Genomic DNA, 25,161 nt, shown 5'->3' with positions numbered 1-25,161 from the left:
CTGCCTCAGAAGGCAGTGGAGGCAGATACACTGGATGCATTCAAATGAGAGTTAGATAGAGCTCTGAGGGCTAGCGGATTCAAGGGATTTGGGGAGAAGGCAGGAATGGGGTACTGATTGTGGAAGATCAGCCATGATCACATTCAATGGTGGTGCTGGCTCGATGGGCTGAATGGCCTCCTCCTGCACCTATTGTCTATGTATCTGTGTAGGACACTTGGCAGCTCACGCAGCCGCATCACACATCCAGCGATCACCCTGTACACTGGCACTACCCTTCGTACTAGGGACAATTCACAATTTTTACAGAAGCCAATTAACCTACAAACCTGCACACCTATAGGAGTGCAGGAGGAAACCTGGGGGAAACTCACACAGTCACGGGGAGAACGTACAAACTCCGTACAGACAGCACCTGTAGTCAGAATCGATCCCGGGTCTCTGGCGCTACGAGGCAGCAACTCTACTGCTGCGCCACAGTGCCACTCTTCCATTGTTTACGATGATGACAGTAGGAGGACACCTTTTGTACTTACCACTGCGATCCAAACACTCCGTAAATGACGGTGTTCTGCCAGGTCTTTTGGTTAAACACAAAGATACTCTTCAAGATGTTGAAGTGGAAGTCATACTCTGGGATGGAGCACACAATGCGGGACTTCAGGAAAGATGTCCACTTCCTCTGCAGCGTTCTCGTTCCTCCCTCGTCGCTCTGCGGCACAATGATATCAATGATATATTGAGAATAAATCTGTACGCATTTAGTGTCGCTAGCTACAGTCACAGACAGGTAACCATTAACCTTGCTTGCCTTCCAGCTAGCCACAGAGGTGGCACTTTGGCGCAGCGGTACAGTTGCTGTCTTACAGCGCCAGGGATCTTGGTTCAATCCTGACTACGGGTGCTGTCTGTACAGGGTTTGTACGTTCCCCCTGTAATCGCGTGGGTTTTCTCTAGGAGTCCAGTTTCCTCCCACATGCTGAAGATTATAGGTTAATTGTCTTCTGTAAAGTGTTTCAGATAGAACGAGCATATGGACGATCGCTGGTTGGCATGGACTCGGTGGGACGAAGGGCCTGTTTCCACACTTTAACTAAACTAAAGAATAAAAGGTGCTAGAGTGACTCAGTGGGTCAGGCAGCATCACTGGAGATGGATAGGTGATGTTCTGGGTTGGGACCCTTCTTCAGACTAATAGTCTTGGGGGGGAGAAAGCTGGAAAGGAGGTAGGAGCGGGACAAAGCCTGGCAAGTGATGGGTGGAGGGACACAAAAAGCTGGAGTAACTCAGCAGGACAGGCAGCATCTCTGGAGAGAAGGAATGGGTGACGTTTTGGGTCGAGACCCTTCTTCAGGCTCAACCCGAACCGTCACCCATTCCTTATCTCCAGAGATGCTGCCTGTCCCGCTGAGTTACTCCAGCTTTTTGTGTCTCTCTTCGGTTTAAACCAGCATCTGCAGTTCCTGCCCGCACAAGTGTTGGGTGGATAAGGGGGTGAGGTGGGTTTGATTGGCAAATGGGTGGACTAAGGCTAGAGATGTAGAAACAAAGAACTGCAGATGTTAGTTAATGCAAAAAAAAGGGCACAACGTGCTGGAGTAACTCAGCAGGTCGGGCAGCATCCTGTGATAACATGGATCTAGGTCAAGACCCTTCTTCAGACTAAAGATGAAAGGCTGGAGGTGAAAAGGAGACAAAAGGGTGACAGAAGGGAACAAAAAGGAGTCAAGGAGACAGTGTGTCAGATAAGGAGAGTGAAAGAGGAAATTAAGAGTAACACTGGAGGAAAGGATATAGGTGGAAGGGGACAAGGATGGGGAAGGGGGCAGGATAGTGGGAGGAATGGGTGCACAATAGGATAGGAGTGAATCCACAGGAAAGAGAGGAAGGAGAAAACAATGATGTGGGGGTTCTTACCTAAACTTATAGAGTTAAATGATCATATCGTTGTGTTGTTTGCTATCCTTAAGGAGAGGGGGGGGGAAAGAATTAATAAGAACCTGAAGGGTAACTATTTTACAAAAAGGGTGCTAGGTGTATGGAACGAGCTGCCGGAGGAGGTAGTTGAGGCAGGTACTATCACAATGTTGAAGAAATATTTGGACAGGTTCATGGATAGGACAGGTTTAGAGGAATATGGGCCAGACACAGGCAGGTGGGACTAGTGTAGGTGGGGCATGTTGGTGGATGTGGGCAAGTTGGGCCTGTTTCCACACTGTATGACTCCATGCTTCACCCCTTTGTTAAGAATACTTGGTGACTTGAAATCAAATTAGTATTTTCATTTGTTAAGTTAAAAAAAAATCAAGAATGTAAAAGATCAGGTGTGGCACCAAAACAATGGAGCATTTTGTTTAGACTCGTAGTTTTGAAATCGAGAGCCAGAGAACGTAGGTTTCAGGTGAGGGGGGTAAAGATTTAATAGGAACCTGAGGGGTAACTTTTTCTGCACAAAAGGGTGGTGGGTGTATGGAATGAGCTGCTGGAGGAGGTACTTAAGGCAGGGACTATTGCAACATTTAAGAAACATTTAGATATGGATAGGACAGGTTTAGAGGGATATGGGCCAAAGCAGGCAGGTGGGATGAGTGTGGATGGGACATGTTGGCCGGCATGGGCAAGTTGGACCGAAGAGCCTGTTTCCACAGTGACTTTATGACTCTACCCCTTTGCTATGAATTCTTGGTGACTTGAAATGAAATGAGTATTTTCATTTATTAAGATAAAAAAAATCAAGAATGTAAAACATCAGATGTGGCACTACAACAATGGGGCATTTGTCTAGGCTCGTCGTTTTGAGAAATCTGAGAAGCACAAATATTTAACGCAGTCTGCAGTTGATTCTGACGTGTTACAAGTAGCATTGTTTGGTTTAGTTTAGAGATATAGCGTGGAAAGAGGCCCATCAGCCTACCGAGCCCGAGCCCGCGCCAACCATCGATCACCGTACACTAGCATTATCCCACACACCAGGGACAATTTACAATTTTTACCGAAGCCAATTAACCCACAAACCTGTACATATTTGGAGTGTGGGAGAAAACCAGAGCACCCGGAGAAAAGCAATGTGGTAACAGGGAGAACATACAAACCCCATACAGACAGTACAGACAGCAAAGCAGTCAGGATCCAAGTCGGGTCTCTGGCGCTGTAAGGCAGCAACTCGACCGCTGTGGGTTTGCGATGTGTCCAAAAACGCACAGGTTTATAGGTTAATTGGCTTCGGAAAAATTGTAAATTGTCCCTAGTGTTGTAGAATAGTGTTAGCGTGTGCAGGATAGTGTTAGTGTGCGGGGATTGCTGATCGGTGCGGACTTGGTGGGCCGAAGGGCCTGTTTCCGTGCTGTATCTCTAAACTAAACTAAATTAAACTAAATGTGCAAACTACACACAGGCAGCACCCGAGGTCAGGATGGAACCTGGGTCCCTGGCGCTGTGAGGCAGCAGCTCTACCAGCTGCACCACTGTACCACCTTCCTAGTGATGAGAAATATATGAATATCAAGATGGCTTATCCCTTGGAACGGTCATTGAGTCATTGGGCATGGGCAGTTCATGGAGCACCTGCTCTTAGTGCCCTTGATGTGAGAAATCATGGGTTTAGGAGGAACTGGGACACTGCACACGGACACAATAACAAAGAAGGCCCACCAGCGGCTCTTTTTCCTGAGAAGACTGAGGAAGTTTGGCATGAACGCCAGCATCCTCACAAACGTCTACAGATGCACCATCGAGAGCCTGCTGACGGGTTGCGTTACAGTCTGGTACGGGAACTGTTCTGCCCACAGCCACAAATCACTACAGAGAGCGGTGAAGACGGCACAGCACATCACTGGCAACTGTCTCCCGGCCACTCAGGACATTTTCTACCGGCGGTGCCTGCGGAAGGCACGCAGCATCATTAAGGACCACAACCACCCAAGCACACAGGCTGTTCTCCTTGTTACCGTCAGGCAGACAATACAGGAGTATGGCTGCGCGTACCACCAGACTTAAGAACAGTTTCTACCATCAGGCCATCAGGCTTCTGAACTCAAAAACACATTTCAAATCATATATGTTGATTATTTTTAATATTGTCTGTTTACCTATTTTTAATGTTGTCTTTTTACCTATTTTTAATGTTGTCTTTTTACCTTACTAATGTTATTTTTAAAATCTTATTTATCCTTGGAATATTACTGCTGAGGTGACCCGTTGTCTTGTCAAATACATTTCATTGTACCGTTGACCCTGTGCCAACCTACACATGACAAATAAAATTTATTATAATTATTATAATTATTATTATAACTGTCCAAAATATGCCCCATCTGATTAAGTTGCTAGATGGGTCTCTGGAGGTTTGGACTATTGATCCAGAGACTGGAATTGAAATCGCGACACCCCTGCTGAGGAATGTTAATGCAGGTAATTAAATACAGCGGCTGTAAAAAAAATAAACATGGTCATTGCAAAATCAGGGGTACAAATACGTCAAGCTGACATTCAAATGCACTCCAGAATGATCTAGCACGCTTCACAGCTCACGGTGACACAGCTGGTGGAGCTGCTGTCCGTATGGAGTTTGCACGTTCTCCCTGTGACCACGCGGGTTTCCCGCGGGTGCTTCACATTCCTCCCACATCCCAAAGATGTGCGGGTTTGTACGTTAACTTCCCCTCTGTAAATTGCCCCTAGTGTGTCGGGAGTGGATGAGAAAATTGGATTGCATAGAACTGTGGGGGCTGCATGGCAGCGCAACGGTAGAGTTGCTGCCTCACAGCGCCAGAGACCCGGGTTAGATCCTGACTATGGGTGATGTCTGTACGGAGTTTGCACGTTCTCCCTGTGAACGCGTGTATTTTCCCCGGGTGCTCCGGTTTCCTCCCACACTCCAAAGACGTACAGGTTTGTAGGTTAATTGGCTACAGTAAAAATTGTCCCTACTGTGTGTAAGATAGTGTTAGTGTACAGGGTGATCGCTGGTTGGCAAGGACTCAAAGGGCCTCTTCCCGCACTATATTTCTAAAGTAAAGTCTAAAACGAGTGAGTTCTGTAGACGTGCTAGAGGCAAGAAACATGTTCCCAATGTTGGGGGAGTCCAGCACCAGGGGCCATAGTTTAAGGGGTAGGCCATTTAGAACGGAGATGAGGAAAAACATTTTCACTCAGAGAGTTGTAAATTTGTGGAATTCTCTGCCTCAGAAGGCAGTGGGGGCCAATTCTCTGGATGCTTTCAAGAGAGAGTTAAATAGAGCTCTTAGTGACAGCGGAGTCAGGGGGTATGGGGAGAGGGCAGGAAAGGGGTACTGATTGTGGATGATCAGCCATGATCACATTGAATGGCGGTGCTGGCTCGAAGGGCCGAATGGCCTTCTCCTGCACCTATTGTCTATTGACTCCCACCAGGAAGGTCTCAGAGCCCTCCGTTTCAACCTCCAACAGAGTACCAATCATTTTCTACTAACACTCTCCTCCGCCCGGCAGAACCCGCCCTCACTCTTCCCCTTTGACTCCTCTCACTTAAAAAGATCTGAAGAAGGGGCCCGACCCGAAATGTCATCTATCCACGTTCTCCAGGGATGCAGCCTGATCCAGTGTGTTACTCCAGCACTATGTGTCTTTTTGTGTATTAGAGGTGTATAAAATCATGAGAGGAATAGATCGGGTAGATGCACAGAGTTTCTTGCCCAGGGCAGGGAAATCGAGGGCCAGAGGACATAGGTTAAAGGTGAAGGGGAAAAGATTTAATAGGAATCTGAGGGGTAACTTTTTCGCACAAAGGATGGTGGGTGCATGTCAGAGGAGGTAGCTGAGGTGGTGACTATTGCAACGTTTAAGAAACAATTAGACCGGTACATGGATAGGAAAGGTTTGAAGGGATATTGGCCAAGCGCAGGCAAGGTCGGACTAGTGTAGACGGGACTTGTTGGTCAGTGTGGGTAAGTTGGGATGAAGGCCCAGTTACTCACACTGTATGACTATGACTCTAATCATCATTTGCAGTTCCTTGTTTCTGCATGCACAAGATTGCTGGCACCTACATGATAATTGCTTCAAGCAGGCTGGATTCCTTGCATTAATGATGCTCAGTAATCAACACCAACCCTTTTTCCATGGCAGCATTGTTACTGGAGCTCATTCACTATCCACACAAGACAGTCATCCAAATTAAAATCCATCTGCTGCTTCTTTGATGAACAGCTAAAATGATCCAAAATCCCTTTAAAATTATAAAAGCTCCTCAGGAGGTTGGCAGGCAAGAATCGGTAGGTGTTGGCTGTGATTCCTGGGATGGCGGGACTGACATATGATGAAAGAATGGATCGACCGGGCTTATATTCACTGGAATTTGGAAGGATGAGAGGGGATCTTATAAAAACATATACAATTCTTAAAGGATTGGACAGGCTAGATGCAGAAAAAATGTTTCCCATATTGGGGGAGTCCAGAACCAGGGGTCACAGTTCAAAAATAAGGGGTAGGCCATTTAGGACTGATATGAGGAAAAAGCTTTTCAGCCAGAGAGTTATGAATCTGGAGAGTTATGAATCTGCCACAGAAGGCAGTGGAGGCCAATTCACTGGATGTTTTCAAGAGAGAGTTAGATATAACTCCTAGGGCTAATGGAATCAAAGGATATGGAGAGAAAGCAGGAACGGGGTACTGATTCTGGATGATCAACCATGATCATATTGAACGGCGGTGCTGGCTCAAAGGGCCGAATGGCCTGCTCCTGCACCTATTTTCTATGTTTCTATGATTCCAATGGTATCACTCTCGGCACTGTCAGAAGGTTGTGAGTTCAATCCCTGCTCCCGAGACTAGAGGACAGAACATGGCTGATATGAACAGTCAAGTGAAACAGAACAATGAGATTCTTACATCCAGCAGCTTTACAGGCCCATGATTGCAGTGCACACAGATAATAGATTAATATGTAATAATATCATTTTTTAATTCGATAAATTATTAGCTGTAATATTAGTGCAAAAGAAGCCCCTAGTGCAACTCAAGTGCTGGAGATGACGGAGAGGTCCAGCGGTAGAGTTGCTGCCTTGCAGCGCCAGAGACCCGGGATTGATCCTGACCTCAGATGCTGTCTGTACAGAGTTTGTACATTCACCCAGTGACCGGCGTGGGTTTTCTCCGGGAGCTCCGGTTTCCTCCCACACTCCAAATATGTGTGGGTTTGTAGGTTAATTTCCCTCTGCAAATTGCTCCTTGTGTTTAGGGAGTGGATGCAAAACGTGGGATAACATAGAACTAGTGTGAATGGGCGATCGATGGTCGGCGTGGACTCGGTGGGCTAAAGGACCTGTTTCCATGCTGTATCTCTAAAACTAAAATCTGACCCAGTGCACCCCATCCATCTCCACCACACCTCCCCCTTTTATTCCCCACCTCCTTCCCCTCTCCTCCCCTTTGCCCCAGCTGGACTCCAACCTATTTCTTCCCACCCTCCCCCCATCTCCACTACTTTCCTCCCTCTAGCTTCACAATTTGCAACTCTTCAATCCTGTCTCACACCATCTGTTCTTATCTCTGGCCTTTGTTCCAACTATCTGCCCATCAATACCCCCCCCCCCCTCCCCCCCTGCGATCATCTATGACCTGCCTTGCTTTTTCCTGCATCTCCCCTCTTCAAGGTTTCTTTATACCTTCCCCCACCCCAACAATCACTGAAGAAGGGTCTCGACCCGAAACATCACCTATCCATATTCTCCAGAGTACTGCCTGACCCACTGAGTTACTCCAGCACTTTGTGTCCTTCTGTGTGCTAACAGCATCTGCAGTTCTTTGTTCCTACAATGAACATTAGCCTTTGGATTTGCTGGATTGGGTAACTTGCTGCAGAGAGGCAGCATGTCGCCACACTTGAAGGAATGCCATTGTTGCCCGCCAGTGAACCAATTATCTTGAGCACTCTTCCTGATGGCAAATCTCCAACAGGGTGATTTCACCTCTGCTGACTCACAGCAGAGTCAGTATCAAGGAGACAGGCTTTCATTTGTGTCTGCCTCATCCACCATAGGGCTTTGCCGATTAAACTCACTGCTCACCATCATCAGGGAACACTACAGCATTCCCGGAAAAGGAACAGGTGATGTTTCGGGTCAAGACCATTCTTCAGACGCTTCAGTCTCGACCCGAAATGTCACCTATTCCTTTTCTCCAGAGATGCTGCCTGCCCCGCTGAGTTACTCCAGCATTTTGTATCCGGCTTCGGTGTAAACCAGCACCTGCAGTTCCTTCCTACGCAGCACTTCCAGAAAAACAGTCCCGGCGCTCCTGGAAATGGAGTTGTGTGAATCACAGGTGAATCCGTTCCGAGGCCTCATCTGATAACCCAGGAAAAGTCACCCGGAGATGGTGTCCCAGAGGGAATTCCCAAGGGATGCCCTAGACCAGGAGTGCGTGAGACCCGGAGTGAGTGAGACCCGGGTACAAAAGAAGCCCCTAGTGCAACCCAAGTGCTGGAGATGATGGAGTGGTCCAGCGGTAGAGTTGCTGCCTTGCAGCGCCAGAGACCCGCAGAGTCAGACCCTACACTCATAGCTCAAGATTCAATAGACAATAGACAATAGGTGCAGGAGGAGGCCATTCGGCCCTTCGAGCCAGCACCGCCATTCAATGTGATCATGGCTGATCATTCTCAATCAGTACCCCGTTCCTGCCTTCTCCCCATACCCCCTGACTCCGCTATCCTTAAGAGCTCTATCCAGCTCTCTCTTGAATGCATTCAGAGAATTGGCCTCCACTGCCTTCTGAGGCAGAGAATTCCACAGATTCACAACTCTCTGACTGAAAAAGTTTTTCCTCGTCTCAGTTCTAAATGGCCTACCCCTTATTCTTAAACTGTGGCCCCTTGTTCTGGACTCCCCCAACATTGGGAACATGTTTCCTGCCTCTAACGTGTCCAACCCCTTAATAATCTTATACGTTTCGATAAGATCTCCTCTCATCCTTCTAAATTCCAGTGTATTCCAGCATCAGCATTCCTAAATTCCAGCATCTGCAGTTTCTTTGTGTCTCCTATAGGACGTCCAGATGGTCCATTCTGTGCCTGGAGTTTAGGTTCTGCATGAAGCTGCCTCCTCTCACCTCTAAGACTGGTCATCGCAGGCCTTTAGTCAGTCGATCCCACCTACCTTATCAGGCAACTGAGCCATTCTATCAACAACTCGAGAGCGGTCCTGAGCTACCATCTACTGTACCTCATTGGAAACCCGCTGATTATTTTAAATCAGACTTTACTGGACATTATCATGCTCTAACTGTTATTCCCCTTTATCATGTATCCGCACCCTGTGGACGGCTTGATTATAAACATGTATTATCTTTCCACTGACTGGTTAGCACACAACAAAAGCTTTTCACTGAACATCAGTACACGTGACAATAAACTAAAACTAAACTATAATTAGACACAAAAGGCTGGAGTAACTCAGCAGATTAGGCAGCACCTCTGGAGAAATCTCTTCAGTCTGAAGAAGGGTCTCGACCTGAAACGTCACCTATTCCTTTTTTCCAGAGATGCTGCCTGACCCACTGAATTACTCCAGCATTTTGTGCCTATCTTCAAGAGTCAGGAGTGTTTTATTGTCATATGTCCCAGATAGAACATTGAAACATAGAACAAGAGAATCCTCTCTGACATACCGAATCTCCGTAATCTTCTCAGGAAGTAGAGGCGTTGATGTGCTTTATTTATAATTGCATCAGTGTGCTGGATACAGGAAAGATCTTCGGAAATATGCATGCCCAGGAATTTGACGTTTTTGACTCTCTCCACCATTGTCCCATTGATATAAACAGGATTGTGGGTCCTCATCCTTCCTCTTCCAAAGTCCACAATCAGTTCATTGGTTCTACTGATATTGAGAGCCGGGTTGTTGTGCTGGCACTATTTGGTCAATGGGTCGATCTCACTTCTATACTTGAAGATGGAGTTCGCACTGTGTCTGGCTACACAGTCACGAGTATACAGTGAGGAGAGCAGAGGGCTGAGCACGCAGCCTTGACGTGCTCCCACACTGATTGTTAATGAGGAAGAAGTGTTTCTGCCAATTCGAACAGACTGTGGATGAGGAAGTCGAGGATCCAGTTGCAGAGAGATGCGCAGAGTTCCAGCTCCGTGAGCTTGGTAACCAGCTTGGAGAGGATGATGGTGTTGAATGCCGAGCTGTAGTCTATAAACAACAGCCTGACGTCAGTGTAAACCAGCACCTGCAGTTCCTTCCTCAACTAAACTAAACTCATAAACACAGGAGGTGAGAGTGGTACGCTGATTTGTCCGCACTTTGAGGCACACTGTTCGATCTTTAGCTGCATTGATGCAGCTCTGAATTCCCTGCCATGCCATTATACGACAATTAAGATAATTGGCAAAAAGGCCAGAGGGGTTACGAAGCAAATCTCATTAACACCAGCGAGCTTGCTCTGCGACAAAATGTACTTCCTGAAACAGGGCTGGAAGTAGCTGCAGCAGCAACTCTGGGGACAAGGGGATATTTGAGGAGGGAAAGATTTGCAAGGTTACGGGGAAAGGCCAGATTAATTGGACAACTTGATCCTGGCCATTCCCTGGGGAAGGGGGGGGGGGGGGGGGGTGGGTGGGGGAGGCTGGCTTCCACTGCAGCGATTTGAGGAGTAGGAGAGGCGTGCCGGTGAATTCCTACAATGTCGAGTGGCTGTTACACACCAGGTACAAGAGAGAGGTTTGGTCTGATGGGAACGAGGTCCAAGATGATCAAAGATCAAGTTCTTCATGAACCCAGTGTGTGCAGAGACATGCACAAAGCATTTCTCTTTCAGATTAATACAAATCGAGTTACTGCAATGTAAAAAAAAAACAATCCACTCTTGTTAAAGCAAAGCCTTTCTCTTCACTCAGATGGAAAATAAGAATAATACAGCTCTGGGAAGAATATGTGTACACACACGCGCGCACATATCACGTACACACACATCACATACATTACACGCGTACACGCACACATGAATGCACACACACATTACATATGCACACATATTACACACACGCATATTAAACACACATTACACACACACATATAAAACACACATTACACACACACTGCACACACATCACATGCACACGCACACACATGTGCATATACGCACACACCACACAGTCCGACCCTGCCCTGCTGCCCTCCCCTATAAGGGCTTCCCTCTGCGTTCCCCTGGGAATTAACATAGCCTAATTAATCTTTACTTATAACTACAGGCCCCCATTGCAGGCAACATCGTGGAAAATCTCTCTATTACTACGTCATCTTTCCTGCATTGTGGTGACCAGAACAGTCCACAACGCTCGAAGTGTAGTCAAACCAGTTTTTTATACAAGCTCAACCTGAGGTCCCAAAGCTTGGAGCCAAATAGTGTTAGCAAAAATAAGTACGATTAGCAAATTTAACATCTCAATAAGTCTGCCTCGGTCAATTGGCACGTAGGAGTTTGAAGTTTTTGACTTACTCCGCCACAGACCCGTCGATAAAGAGGGGTTCATGAATCCTTGCCTTTCCCCATCCAAACTCAATAATCAGCTGATTGGTCTAGACAGACACGAAATGCTGGATTGACCCAATGGGACAGGCAGCATCTCTGGAGAGAAGGAATGGGCGGCGTTTCGGGTCGAGAGAAGGGTCTCGACCCGAAACGTCACCCATTTCTTCAGTCCAGAGATGCTGCCTGCCCCGTTGAGTTACACTAACAATTTGTGCCTATTTTCGGTGTAAACCAACATTTGCAGTTCCTTCCTACGCACAAAGTCTTGCTGGCAAGTTATCATTTAACACGAGTCATGATGATCGTCACAAGTCCTTGAGTATTGTGGATTAAAGGTCATGTTTAACAGCCTATTTCACTGGAATTTTTTGTGTTTTCCTTGAAGTTAATACAAAACAAGTTATTGCAATGTCAAAAACCATCTGTCATTCTCTCTTGTTCATTCTAAGGCTGTATCTTCACCCAGATGGAACATTGGAATGATTCAGCTGTGGGAGGGGTATGTCAATAGAGGACCTTGCATGACTTTCCCTTTGAAGCCCACATTACACAACTGTACCAATGCCGTTGTTGGAAGTATCAGAAATCGCCGAAGCAAATTATTTGGAGAAACAAAGAACTGCAGATGCTGGTTTACAAAAAGATATCACAAAAAGAGCTGGAGTAACTCAGCAGGATCTTTCTTCAGCCTGATGATGGGTCCCGACCCGAAACGTCACCTATCCACGTCCTCCAGAGATGCGACTGTCCAGCTGAGTTACTCCAGCACTTTTAGTTTAGAGATACAGCACGAAAATAGGCCCTTTCGGCCCACCGGGTCCGCACCAACCAGCGATCCCCGCATATTAACACTATCCTATACCCACTAGGGACAATTTATTTTAATACATTTACCAAGTCAATTTACCTACAAACCTGTAAGTCTTTGGAGTGTGGGAGGAAACCTCTCGGAGAAAACCCACGCAGGTCACGGGGAGAACGTACAAACTCCGTACAGACAGCACCCGTAGTCGGGATTGAACCTGGGTCTCCTGTGCTGCATTCGCTGTAAGGCAGCCAATCTACCGCTGCGCCACCGTGCCGCCATTTTGTATCAAAACATTTTTTTTCCCCTCGTCTGTTCATAGAGGTGTGCCCATCACCCTTAGTGCCTTCTCACTGAATAGACTGGCACCACTTCAGCTTTAACCTTGCCATTTATTATTGAAGTTTGGCATTTGGGAATCACGGGCAAAAATTGCAATCCTATTGAATAAGCATAAAAGAAGTTAAATAATCATGGTTCAATTTAGGCCATCGAAAAGTGTAGCTCAGGAACACGCCATTCGGCCCACAATGTCTGTGCCGGACGCAATGCCAAGCCAAACCAATGTCCTTTGCCTGCTGATGATCCATATCCCCCATTCTCCATATCCATATGCCTATCTTTTATGTAATTGATGCAAAAGGAAATTAAGATTAATACACTGCCTGGAAAGTTCTACAGTCATAGAGTCATACAGCGTGGAAACAGGCCCTTCAGCCCACACCAACAAACATGCCCCATTTACACTAGTCCCACCTGCCTGCGCTTAGCCCTTACCCCTTTAAACCTGTCCTATCCATGTACCTGTCTAAATGTTACTTAAACATCGCGATAGTACCTGCAGTGTATTGCGCAAATAAAGCTGGCTAATAAAGACCTGTAAGGCATTTTTATATCGAACTCAGTGACGTACAAGACAACGCGGTTCAATATTAAACCACGTAGGTACAAGGACAATTACATTTTAACCAGTATTTATCTACGTGACATAATGTTTCCACCCTGTCAAACGCATGTAGGCTACCGGTTGCTTTCTACTTATCTGTCTGACAGACACACGAGCCAGTATGGTCAACAGAGCAAAGTGCAGCATTGCACAGGCCGGGTTATATTGTTTCACCTGAACACCGTTCCACATCACACAGCAGGTCAGTGTAAAGCACTCTCACCTGGGCTCTCGAGGCAGAGTCATACAGCACTAAATCAGCCGCGTAGGGACCTCAGTGGCAGCACAGTGGAGCAGAGGTAGAGCTGCTGCCTTACTGCACCAGAGACCTGGGTTCGATCCTCACTGCCGAAGGGCCTGTTTCTGCACTGTGTCTCTAATGTCCACCCCGTATGCTAGCACTGCCCTTGGCACTAGGGATAATTGACAATTTACAGAAGCCAGTTAATCTGTACATCATTGGGGATCCAATCTCGTTGTACCCCTGGGTACAATGACAATAAAGATATATTGTATTGTATTGTATTGTATTGTGTGGGAGGATACCCGAGCACCCGGAGAAAGCCCACAAGGTCACTGGGTGAACGCACAAAGTCCATTCAGACAGCACCCGTGGTCCGGACCGCACCTGGGCCTCTGGCGCTGAAAGGCAGCAATTCTCCCGCCGCGCCGTTGTGCCAACCGCCCTTAGGGTCTACAAAATGTTGCAAAATTTATCTTTTCTTGCGGTAAAGACTCAATTCGTCAATTACGTGCCCATAATCAGTGCATGCGCCTGACAAATTCTTCATTACAGCAGCAATCATCAGGCCACACTTGGTTCTTATCAGGTGAAACCACACTGAAACCAGATCCGTTTTTCATTACTCAGAAACAGCTCAGAGAAAACCCACGGTAAATCATTCCAGGAAAGCAAAAATTCACGGGGCTATGAATTCCTTAGCAGTGCGTTAAATGTAATCATAAATTATCTTTTTTTACCAAAAAGGTAGTGAAGAGAAAGTTCAACCAAAGTACTGCCCAAGTGGTGGGTTGAAAACTGCATAAACATCTTGTTGTAATATTTCGTGTAGTTTAGTTAATTTTCACTCGTACTGAGGTACAGGGAAAAGTTTGTTGTGTGTTAACCAATCAGCGGAAAGGCTATACACGATTTCAATCGAGATGTCCACAGTGTACAGATACAGTATAAAGGGAAGAACGTTTTGTGCAAGATAAAGTCCGATTAAAGATAGTCTGAGGGTCTCCAATTAGGTAGATGGTAGCTCAGGACCGCTCTCTAGTTGGTGGTAGGATGGTTCAGTTGCTTCATAACAGCTGGGAAGAAACTGTCTCTGAATCTGGAGGTGTGTGTTTTAGGTAATAACACCATTGGCAATAGTTTAACTCAATAGTTTAAATACCGCAGCTGCTGGAAACCCGCAATAAAACAAAAGAATGCTGGAAATATTCACAAGGTCAAGCAGCATCCATGGAAGGTGAAACAAAATTAAGGTCAATGACCTATTGTAAGGCAATCTGCGCATTGAACAGAGGCCGATTCTTTCAATATTTCCTTTGAAGCACTGTGCACACTCGTGCAACGGAAACATAAGAAGCTTTAATGCGTAATACTGCACGCAGTTATTTAAGGAAGTGGCATATCATCAGCATTGTGTTCCCTTAATGAAGCAATGCTGAAAGCCAAACAGTTGACACAAAGCCTCCACATCCTTTCTGTATTGGGGTGACCAAAACTGCACACAAGACTCCAAAAGCAGCCTAACCAATGTCCTGTAAAGCTATATCATGACTTCCTGGCTGTGAATCTCAGTGGCCCAATTAATGAGGGCAAGCATAACATCTAGAACATAGAACAGTACAGCACAAGAGTAGGCCCTTCGGTTCACACTGTCTGTGCAAAAATAAGATGCCAAGACCAAGTCTTAACTGCTAGCACATAATCCATGTCCCTCCTTTCCTTGCACACCCATGTGTCTATCCATAAATCTCTTAGATGCCACAATCGTATCTGCCTCAACCACCACCACTTGGCAGCATGTTCTAGGCACTCACCACACTCTGTAAAAAAACTTGCCCCTGCTTGTCTCCATTAAACTACCTCTAGTATTTGATTTCCTGGGAAAAAAGACTGTCTACGCTATCAATGCATCTTCTGATTTTATATAAATTCAGTCAGGTCTCCACAGGACCTCTGGCATTCGAGATAAAACAACCCAAGTCTGTCCAACTAATACCCCCTAATCCAGGCATCATTCTGGTAGAGTCAGTCTGATGAAGGGTGTCAACCAGAAACATCACCTCTTCCTTTTCTCCACAGATGCTGCCCGACCCGCTGAGTTACTCCAGCAATTTGCGTCTGTCATTCTGGTAAAACCCCTCTGCATCCTTTCCATAGCCTCCACATCCTTCCTGTAATAGTGCGACCAGAGCTGTACACAATACGCCAAATGCGGCCGAACCAAAGTCCTATAAAGCTACACCATGACTTCTTCGAAGGTATCACAAAATGCTGGAGTAACTCACCGGGCGCCCTTTATGTTCCTACTTCTGTTCCCACGTTCAGGGAGTCACGGACTTGGACCACGAGGTCACTGCGTACATAGACGCTGCTAAGGGTTTTACCATTGATTGTGTATATAGTGCGTGAGACATCCCCTCTCACCTTGCAGACACGGGCCACCAGGCTCACCAGTGGCTTTCCGTTAAATGCACTCTCATCCCCCAGCTTCTCCGTGAAGAACATGTAAATCTTGTCATCGTCGCCCACAGAACTTTTGACGCTCTCCCTCAACAACATCGAGTCAACAAAGTGTGGCTCTGAAAGAGTGAAAGAGCGGTGAATGTAATCATGAGTTGCCAAGGGGGAAGACTCTGAGATGACTCACGAGCCGACAGCTAAGCCACAGATGTGAATGCAGAATTTGCTAACGGTTCCAAGCGGAAGGGGGGATGGTCGGGAAAGGGGGGAACGGGATTTCCTTCCTTTCTCTCTCCCTTTTTGGTTTTGAGGACAAGAGTTCCTCTTTTAGGTGGTCCCCCCCTCTAATGGAGAAAAAGGATACAGAGTGCTGGAGTAACGCAACGGGTCAGGCAGCATCGCCGGAGAACATGGACAGGTGCCACTTCAGGTCTGGATCCTTCTGACTTGCTAACTGAGCTACAGTACAAAAGTAACAGCGGCATAAATTGTGGTTCATGCAGTGTGGGTTGTGGAACAGCAGCGACATTCAAGATCCTGTCTAATCCCAGCGTTCCTTTCCAGCATCCCATTTCCATTTTCCTGAAACTTTAGACTTTCCCTTCAACTCTCTCCCTCCCACTCTACAGCCCACCTACACCACGATTTACAGGTGGGCAATTTATAGAGTCATAGAGCTATGCAGCTTGGAAGCAGGCCTTTCGGCCCACCTTATCCATGGTGGCCATTCTGGACTAGTCACCTTTGACCCCATTTGGCCCATAATCCTCTAAATCCTTCCTATCCATATATCTGTCCAATGTCTTTCAAAAGTTATATTTTGCAGCATCTTCTATAGCTTCCTCTGGCTCTAGTCCCTGTCTTTGGGATGTGGGAAGTAACTGAAGCAAAGGAAACCCTTGCCATCACAGGAAGACGATTTACGAGGACGTTGCCAGGACCTGAGGGCCTGAGTATAGGGAGAGGTTGGGCAGGCTATAACTTTACTCCTTGGAGCACAGGAGGATGAGGAGTGATCTTATAGAGTTGTCTAAGACCATGAGAGGAATAGACAAGGTAATTACACAGAGTCTTTTACACAGGGTAGGGGAATCAAGAACCAGTGGAAATAGGTTTAAGGTGAGAGGGGAAAGATTGAATAGGAACCCGAGAGGCAACTTTTACACACAAATGGTAGTGGGTATATGGAATATACTTCCAGAGGAGGTAGTTGAGGCAGGCACTACAACAACATTTAAAATACATTTGGACAGCTTTATGGAGGGAAAGATTTAGAGAGATATGGGCCAAAAGCAGGCAAATGGCACCAGTGTAGATTGGGCATGTTGGTGTTGGGCCGAAGGGCCTGTTTCTGTGCTGAAAGATTTAATGACACAGTGGTGCAGCAGTAGAGCTGTTGCCTTAGAGAGCCAGAGACCCGGGTACGACCCTGACTATGGGCACTGTCTGTACAGAGTTTGCACGTTCTCCCCGTGACCGCAATTGGTTTCCCCGGGGTGATCCGCTTTCCTCCCTCATTCCAAAGACGTACAGGTTTGTAGATTAATTGGCTCCGGTAAAGATTGTAAATCGTCCCTAATGTGTAGGATAGAACTCGTGTGCGGGGATTGCTGGCCGGTGTGGGCCGAAGGTCCTATTTGTGTGCTGTATTTCTAAACTAAACTAAAAGACATAGAAGCAGAATTTATGCCATTCAGCCTATCGAGTCTACTCTGTCATTTAATCATGGCTGATCTACTTTTCCCTCTCAACCCCATTCTCCTGCCTTCTCCCCTTAACCTTTGACAGCTTTACTAATCAAGAACCTATCAATCTCCATTTTTAAATACCCAATGACGGCCTCCACTGTCATCTGCGGCAATGAATTCCACAGATTCACCACCTACTGGCTAAAGAAATTCCTCCTCATCTCATTTTAAAGGTACGTTTGTTTATTCTGAGGCTGTGTCCTCTGGTCCTAGACCCTCCAGGTGGTCACAATGGACTCAGTAGGTCAAAGGCCTGTTTCTGTGCTGTTGGATTCTGATGAGAGTCTTGGATCCTAAATGTCATCTGTCCTCTTCCTTCCACAGATGCTCCCGGACCCACTGCGTTTCTCCAGCACTTTTTTCACTCAATATTCCAGAATCTGCAGGTTCATGTGTGTCCTTGGAGGAAGAATCCACTCTGTTGAAGGGTCGCTACCTGAAGCATTGACTGTTTCACTCTCCACAGATGCTGCATGGCCTTTAGACCTCAGACTTCAGAGACACGGAGCAGAAACAGGCCCTTCGGCCCACCGCGTCCGTGCCAACCAGCGGTCACGCTGTACACGAGCACCATCTTACACAGTAGGGACAATTTACAATTCATAGAAACCAATTAACCTACAAACCCGCACATCTCTGGAGTGTGGGAGGAAACCGGAGCACCCTGTGAAAACCCACGAGGTCGCAGGGAGAACAGTACCAACTCCGTGCAGACAGCACACGTGTCAGGATTCATCCAGGGTCTCAGGTGCTGTACGACATCTACTCTACCGCTGCGCCACCATGCCTCCATGCTGAGTGTAGCTGACATGTGCTTTGCTTCAGTCAGGGACAGTTATCACGACCGACGAGTGGTTATCATGACAGAGGAGAGTTGTTATCGTGACAGAGGAGAGTTGTTATCGTGACAGAGGAGAGTGGTTATCGTGACAGAAAAGAGTGGTTATCGCGACATAGACGTGAGTAGTTATCGTGACAGAGGAGAGTGGTTATCGTGACAGAGAGTGGTTATCGTGACAGAGAGTGGTTATCGTGACAGAGAGTGGTTATCGTGACAGAGAGTGGTTATCGTGACAGACGAGAGTAGTTATCGCGACAGGGGAGAGTGGTTATCGCGACAGACGTGAGTAGTTATCACGACAGACCAGAGTGATACCGAATGGCCGTGTTATTCTCCTTACCGTTCAAGAGAACAGAATCGTCCATCTTGAGCGAGCGTCCTTCAAAGCTCCTTTTAATGTCGGCCTGTCCGCCGTGGAACCCATAGAGTGTGGCAGTGAAGATTTTATTGTCTGTGAGAAAGCAGATTGTAGACGTTTGAGCCGTTAACAATTTTTGACTACATTCAAGTTATAGGAGCAGAAATAGGCCATTCAGCCCATCAAGCTTGACAGCATCTTTCTAATAGTAAACAACATCTTACCTACAGCATTCATGTTTGCCTCACCATTTGGGCAGGTACATGGATAGGACAGGTCTAGCGGGATATGGGCCAAACGCAGGCAGGTGGGACTAGTGTAGATGGGGCAAGTTGGACGGCGTGGGCAAGCTGGGCCAAAGAGCCTGTTTCCATGCTAAATGACTATATGACTCTGTAACACCATCCTATGTTAGAAATATATCATCGGTCCTTCATCATCACTGATCTAAGTCCTGCTACTCCTTGGCCAAGATCATAGTAGAAGCACCTTAACGTGGTGGACTGCAACAGTTCAAGAAGGTAGTTAGCTACCATCTTCCCATGGGCAACTAATGATGGACAATGGGCTTATCTGTCTTAACCCACTGTCCACTTTAACCCTTTGTCTACCATGGCCCAATGTCCCTTCACACTGGTAATGCCAACGACAAACCCACCTTAAAAATGAATAAATAAAAAGACATGTCCCCGTGAGCAGGAAGCCACAGAGGTTGAAGGTAGTCCTGGTAAGTTGACGAAAGAGCTAGGAGAATGCCTGCTCAAAAACCCTTACACACAGCGAGATAAGAAAGTTTCCAGCAACAATGGCATATTTAGAATGAATAAAAGGGATCAGAAAGTGGTTCTGCAGAGACACAGACAGAACGGTAAGAGAAAATCCACAACCAAACCCTACACTGTCGTGTAGAAACAAGGAACTGCAGATGCCGGTTTTATCCAAGGAAAGACACAAAGTGCTGGAGTAACTCAGTGGGTCAGGCAGCATCCCTGAACAACATGGATGGGTGTCGTTTCGGGTGAGGACCCTTCTTCACACATGTTCTCCAGAGATGCGATAAAAATATTCGAGGGTCCCGACTCGAAACGTCACCTATTTTTTCTGTCTCTGAAGATGCTGCCTGACCCGCTGAGTTACTCCAGCACTTGGTGTCTATCACTGTCCAGGGATGCCGTCTGACCCGCTGAGTTACTCCAGCACTTGGTGTCTATCACTGTCCAGGGATGCCGTCTGACCCGCTGAGTCAACCCAGCGTTTTGTACACTTTCCCGTACTTTTATTTCTAATTTGCATCCTCTTAACAGGCACAATATGGGAGCAGTTTTCCCAGCTGGGAATGCAGTCGGTATCTAATCTCAAGTGCAGGGTAAATAGACAATAGACAATAGACAATAGGTGCAGGAGTAGGCCATTCAGCCCTTCGAGCCAGCACCGCCATTCAATGCGATCATGGCTGATCACTCTCAATCAGTACCCCGTTCCTGCCTTCTCCCCATACCCCCTCACTCCGCTATCCTTAAGAGCTCTGTCCAGCTCTCTCTTGAAAGCATCCAACGAACTGGCCTCCACTGCCTTCTGAGGCAGAGAATTCCACACCTTCACCACTATCTGACTGAAAAAGTTCTTCCTCATCTCCGTTCTAAATGGCCTACCCCTTATTCTTAAACTGTGGCCCCTTGTTCTGGACTCCCCCAACATTGGGAACATGTTTCCTGCCTCTAATGTGTCCAATCCCCTAATTATCTTATATGTTTCAATAAGATCCCCCCTCATCCTTCTAAATTCCAGTGTATACAAGCCTAATTGCTTCAGCCTTTCAACATACTATGGCGAGTCCGAAAACTTGTTGGTTGTAAAGGAAGTTTATTGCAGCCGCAATATTCGAATACAGAGTTAAACAACAAGGTAAAGGACAACCATCAAAAACTTACTGTCTTCTTCGAAGACTTCGCCGAACTCGCTATTTCGGGCGCCAAACGCGCACATGACATCGCTGGCCAATCAGCGATGTCGCTCCCTGGACCAATCCCCATGGTCGCGTTCACACGTGACCTCGCTGGCCAATCCGAGGGTTCAACGACCTGGACCATTCTCTATGGTCGCTACATGACCCCCCCCCAGAACCCGAGGTGCGGAACCTAGCAGGGAGCCGGATTTCGTGACCATAACGAGTACGTAGAGGGACAGCCTGAACCACAGGAGCCGGGGGTTCCGGACTTGGCGGAACAGCCGGAACGGGAGGTCCTGGAGGAACTGCCGGAACGGGGGGTCCTGGAGGAACTGTCGGAACGGGGGGTCCTGGACTGAGCGGAACTAACGGAGGTCGGCCTCTCCTAGGGGTTTGACCGACCAGGACTGGTTGATCCGGATCCAAATGTGCAGGTTTGAGCCGGGACACCGAGACGAGCTCACTCTTGCCGCACATGTCTAAGGTGAAGGTAGCTGTTCCCTTACGCAAAACCCGGAACGGCCCTTGATAGACCCTCTGCAACGGGGCGCGATGGGAATCTTTTCGCAGAAAAACGAACTCACAGTCCTTCAGGGAAGGCGGTTCATGTACCATGGGACACCCATGACGTGAAGTCGGAACTGGAGCCAGGGAGCCCACCCGTTCCCGGAGAGATGCTAACACTGATGGGACTGTAGGCAGCTGGTCTGAAGGGTCCGGAAACAGATCTCCGGGTACTCGAAGTGTCGAGCCATATACTAGCTCTGCGGACGACGCACCGAGATCTAGCTTAGGAGCAGTCCGGATGCCCAAAAGAACCCAAGGGAGCTGGTCTACCCAGTCCGGGCCTTCAAGCCTTGCACTGAGGGACGCCTTAAGTTGGCGGTGGAACGTTTCTACGAGTCCATTTGCCTGGGGGTGATATGCAGTAGTGGGTTGTGGGCCTCTGTCAGTGGTAATAACTGCCGGGACCCCGAAACGAGCTACCCAATGAAGGGCCAAAGTCCTAGCACAAGACGCTGACGAAATATCAGACAATGGGAAAGCCTCTGGCCACCGGGTGAACCGATCCACCACCGTGAGGAGGTGGGTGTAGCCCCGGGAGGAAGGCAAAGGACCGACCAAATCCACGTGGATGTGGAAAAAACGAACAGCCGGGACCGCGAAATCCTGTACGGGGGGCTGGACATGGCGCTGGACTTTAGCGGTCTGACAGGGAACGCAGGAACGTGCCCAACCCGCTACCTGTTTCCGTAGGCTATGCCAGACAAACCGAGCTGCTACCAAGGCAGAGGTGGAGCGGATGGACGGGTGCGCCAGCCCATGAATGGCATCGAAAACCCGGCGCTGAAGGGAGGGCGGTACTACCGGCCTGGGACGGGGAAGAGAAACATCGCACCAGACTTTTGTGCCTTCCGACCCACAAGCTACCTGGGCCAACTTCAATCCCGAAGTGGTGGACCGGTATGCCGAAACGGTATCCGCTAGAAGCTGTGCCTTCGCAAGCTCCTGGGGATCCACTTCGCAGTCCACCGCCGAAATAGGGGGAAAAGCGGGTCTAGACAGGGCGTCAGCAACGGCATTAAGCTTACCCGCGACATGACGGACATCGGTGGTAAATTCGGAGATAGCAGTCAGGTGCCGCTGCTGGCGGGCCGACCATGGGTCAGACAATTTCAAAAAAGCAAATGTTAATGGTTTGTGGTCCGTAAAGGCCACAAATGGGCGGCCCTCGAGGAAGTACCTGAAATGACGAACAGCTAAATAGAGAGCCAGAAGCTCTCGGTCAAATGCGCTATACTTCAGCTCGGCCGAATTTAGTTGCCGGCTGAAAAATGCTAAAGGCTGCCAACGGCCACCGACCTGCTGCTCCAGAACCCCGCCCACCGCCACGTCAGAGGCGTCAACCGTCAGGGCCGTGGGGGCGGAGGGGCTCGGATGGACCAACATGGTGGCGTCTGCCAAGGCTGCCTTAGCTGCTGTAAAAGCCGACTCTGCGGTCGGGGACCATATCAACTCTACCGGATTCCCTGCAAGGCATTGGAAAAGCGGGCGCATGACTCGCGCAGCTTCCGGAACGAACCTATGGTAGAAATTGACCATGCCTACGAACTCCTGTAGCCCTTTTACTGTGGTGGGCCTGGGAAATGCCCGGATAGCCTCCACCTTCTCGGGCAAAGGGGAGGCGCCGGCAGGGGTAATTCTGTGCCCTAGAAAATCAAGAGCAGGAAGGCCGAATTGACATTTGGAGGGTTGGATAATGAGCCCGTGGTCTTGGAGCCGCTGGAACACGGTCCGCAAGTGGGCCTGGTGTTCCTGCACTGAGGGGCTGGCGACCAGGATGTCGTCTAAATAAATAAACAAAAAGGGTAAACCCCGGCCCACGCGGTCCATCAGTCGTTGGAAAGCCTGTGCCGCGTTCTTTAAACCGAAAGGCATACGCAACCATTCAAACAACCCGAACGGAGTAATCGTTGCAGTTTTCTGTATGTCCTCCGGTCGCACCGGGATCTGGTGGTATCCTCGCACCAAATCGATTTTGGAAAACACCACCGCTCCTTCCAGCCCAGCTGAAAAGTCCTGTAGGTGCGGTATGGGGTAGCGATCAGCCGTGGTGACAGCATTGAGACGCCGATAATCGCCACATGGTCTCCACCCCCCAGATGCCTTGGAGACCATATGTAACGGCGAGGCCCACGGGCTGTCAGACTGACGGACAATTCCCATTTCCTCCATCTTCCTGAACTCCGCCCGTGCCACCACCAGTTTGTCTGGCGGTAGTCTCCTGGCCCGAGCGAAAACGGGAGGGCCTTCGGTGCGGATGTGATGGACCACGCCGTGCTTGGCCGAAGGCGTGTCAAAACGTTGAATGAGCAGCTCTGGAAACTCGCCAGAATCTCAGCATACGAGTCGGGGGCCGCGACGACGGCCTGGACAGTAGGGCTGGGCGAGGAGGCGATTGTCGGAGCGACGTGCTCATCTTCGGCGGAGGGTCGGAGGTCGTTACCGCGGACATCAGGAACCAGTGAAAAAGCCCAGAGAAAATCTGCGCCCAGGATCGCTTGTTTGACGTCGGCTATGATGAATGGCCATTCGTACGTGCGGAGGCCTAACACAAGGGACATCTTCCGTATACCGAAAGTGCGAATTGGGCTGCCATTAACCGCGATGAGGGTGGGACCTGTCTTACCCGATCTGGTTTCGAGGTCGGTCGGCGGCACTATGCTGATGATGGCTCCCGTGTCCACCAAAAATGCTGTGTCCGTGAATCGATCATGGACATAGAGGCGCCGGTTCTGGCCAATCGTAACTGCCCCTATGTACGATCGGCCGAGGCATTTCCCGCGAAGGTACAAGGCAAGCGGCAGTTGCGGGATTCGCTACCCCATCGTAGGTGATAATAGCACCAGCCGCGCTTGTGTGGATCTTTTTGGCGGGCTTTCGGAGAATTGGCGGGAGACGTGGCGCCATCTTGCCATCGCTGTGGCGTGGTCACTGATGTCGAGACCTTGTTGATCGAACCGCTTGCCTTGTTTTTTGCCGCTATGAGCGCGTCCGCTCTCGCTGCATATGCTTCGGGGTCCTTAAAAGAACAATCCGTGAGCAGCAGTCGGACATCCTCAGGAAGTCTCTCGCGGAATGCCTGTTCGAACATAGGGCAATCCGTATGCTCACCGGCTAGCATCATCATTTCGGACATGAGGACGGAAGGCAGTTGGTCTCCAAGATCCGGTAGGTGCAGAAGTCTTGCCGCACCACCATGCTTATTAAACCCGAAGATTCACAGTAATACTTTCTTCATGGCCTCGTACTTGCTTTCCGCAGGTGGATTCACGATGAACCGCATCACGCGCTTGGTTGTGTCCGGCGATAGAGTGCTGACGAGGTAGTAGTACATCGTGGATTCGTCCGATATCTTCTTTATGTGAAATTGAGCTTCGGTGTGGATAAACCAAGCTTGCGGTGCGTGCGTCCAAAACAACGGAAGGTGAACGCTTTCCGCGCTTAACTCCGGTGTGCCCGGCGCGGTCATCGTCAACGAGGCGTCGGGTTCCTGCTTAGTCGGTGATCGTCCAGATCACGTCGGGGTCACCAATATGGCGAGTCCGAAAACTTGTTGGTTGTAAAGGAAGTTTATTGCAGCCGCAATATTCGAATACAGAGTTAAACAACAAGGTAAAGGACAACCATCAAAAACTTACTGTCTTCTTCGAAGACTTCGCCGAACTCGCTATTTCGGGCGCCAAACGCGCACATGACATCGCTGGCCAATCAGCGATGTCGCTCCCTGGACCAATCC

General features: G+C 48.4%; 1 protein-coding gene across 6 annotated transcripts in view; it reads right to left on the bottom strand.

Annotated features, from left to right (window-relative positions):
* sema4gb (sema domain, immunoglobulin domain (Ig), transmembrane domain (TM) and short cytoplasmic domain, (semaphorin) 4Gb) overlaps positions 1 to 25,161 on the bottom strand; it is a 112,892-nt gene that overhangs the window by 35,380 nt on the left and 52,351 nt on the right. For all 6 annotated transcript variants that reach the window (XR_013548296.1, XR_013548295.1, XM_078413386.1 and 3 more), the window contains exons 7-9: positions 18,896 to 19,006; positions 15,931 to 16,085; positions 537 to 712 (exon numbers count right to left, since the gene is read on the bottom strand). Coding sequence is in view for 4 of the 6 variants with exons in the window: in XM_078413386.1 (XP_078269512.1) it covers positions 537 to 712; positions 15,931 to 16,085; positions 18,896 to 19,006 (442 nt within the window). In the remaining 2 variants the exon portion in view is untranslated. The remainder of the gene's footprint in view (positions 1 to 536; positions 713 to 15,930; positions 16,086 to 18,895; positions 19,007 to 25,161) is intronic.

Source organism: Rhinoraja longicauda, chromosome 16, assembly GCF_053455715.1.
Source record: "Rhinoraja longicauda isolate Sanriku21f chromosome 16, sRhiLon1.1, whole genome shotgun sequence".
Taxonomy (NCBI): domain Eukaryota; kingdom Metazoa; phylum Chordata; class Chondrichthyes; order Rajiformes; family Arhynchobatidae; genus Rhinoraja; species Rhinoraja longicauda.
This window is presented reverse-complemented; position numbering and strand designations above follow the sequence as displayed.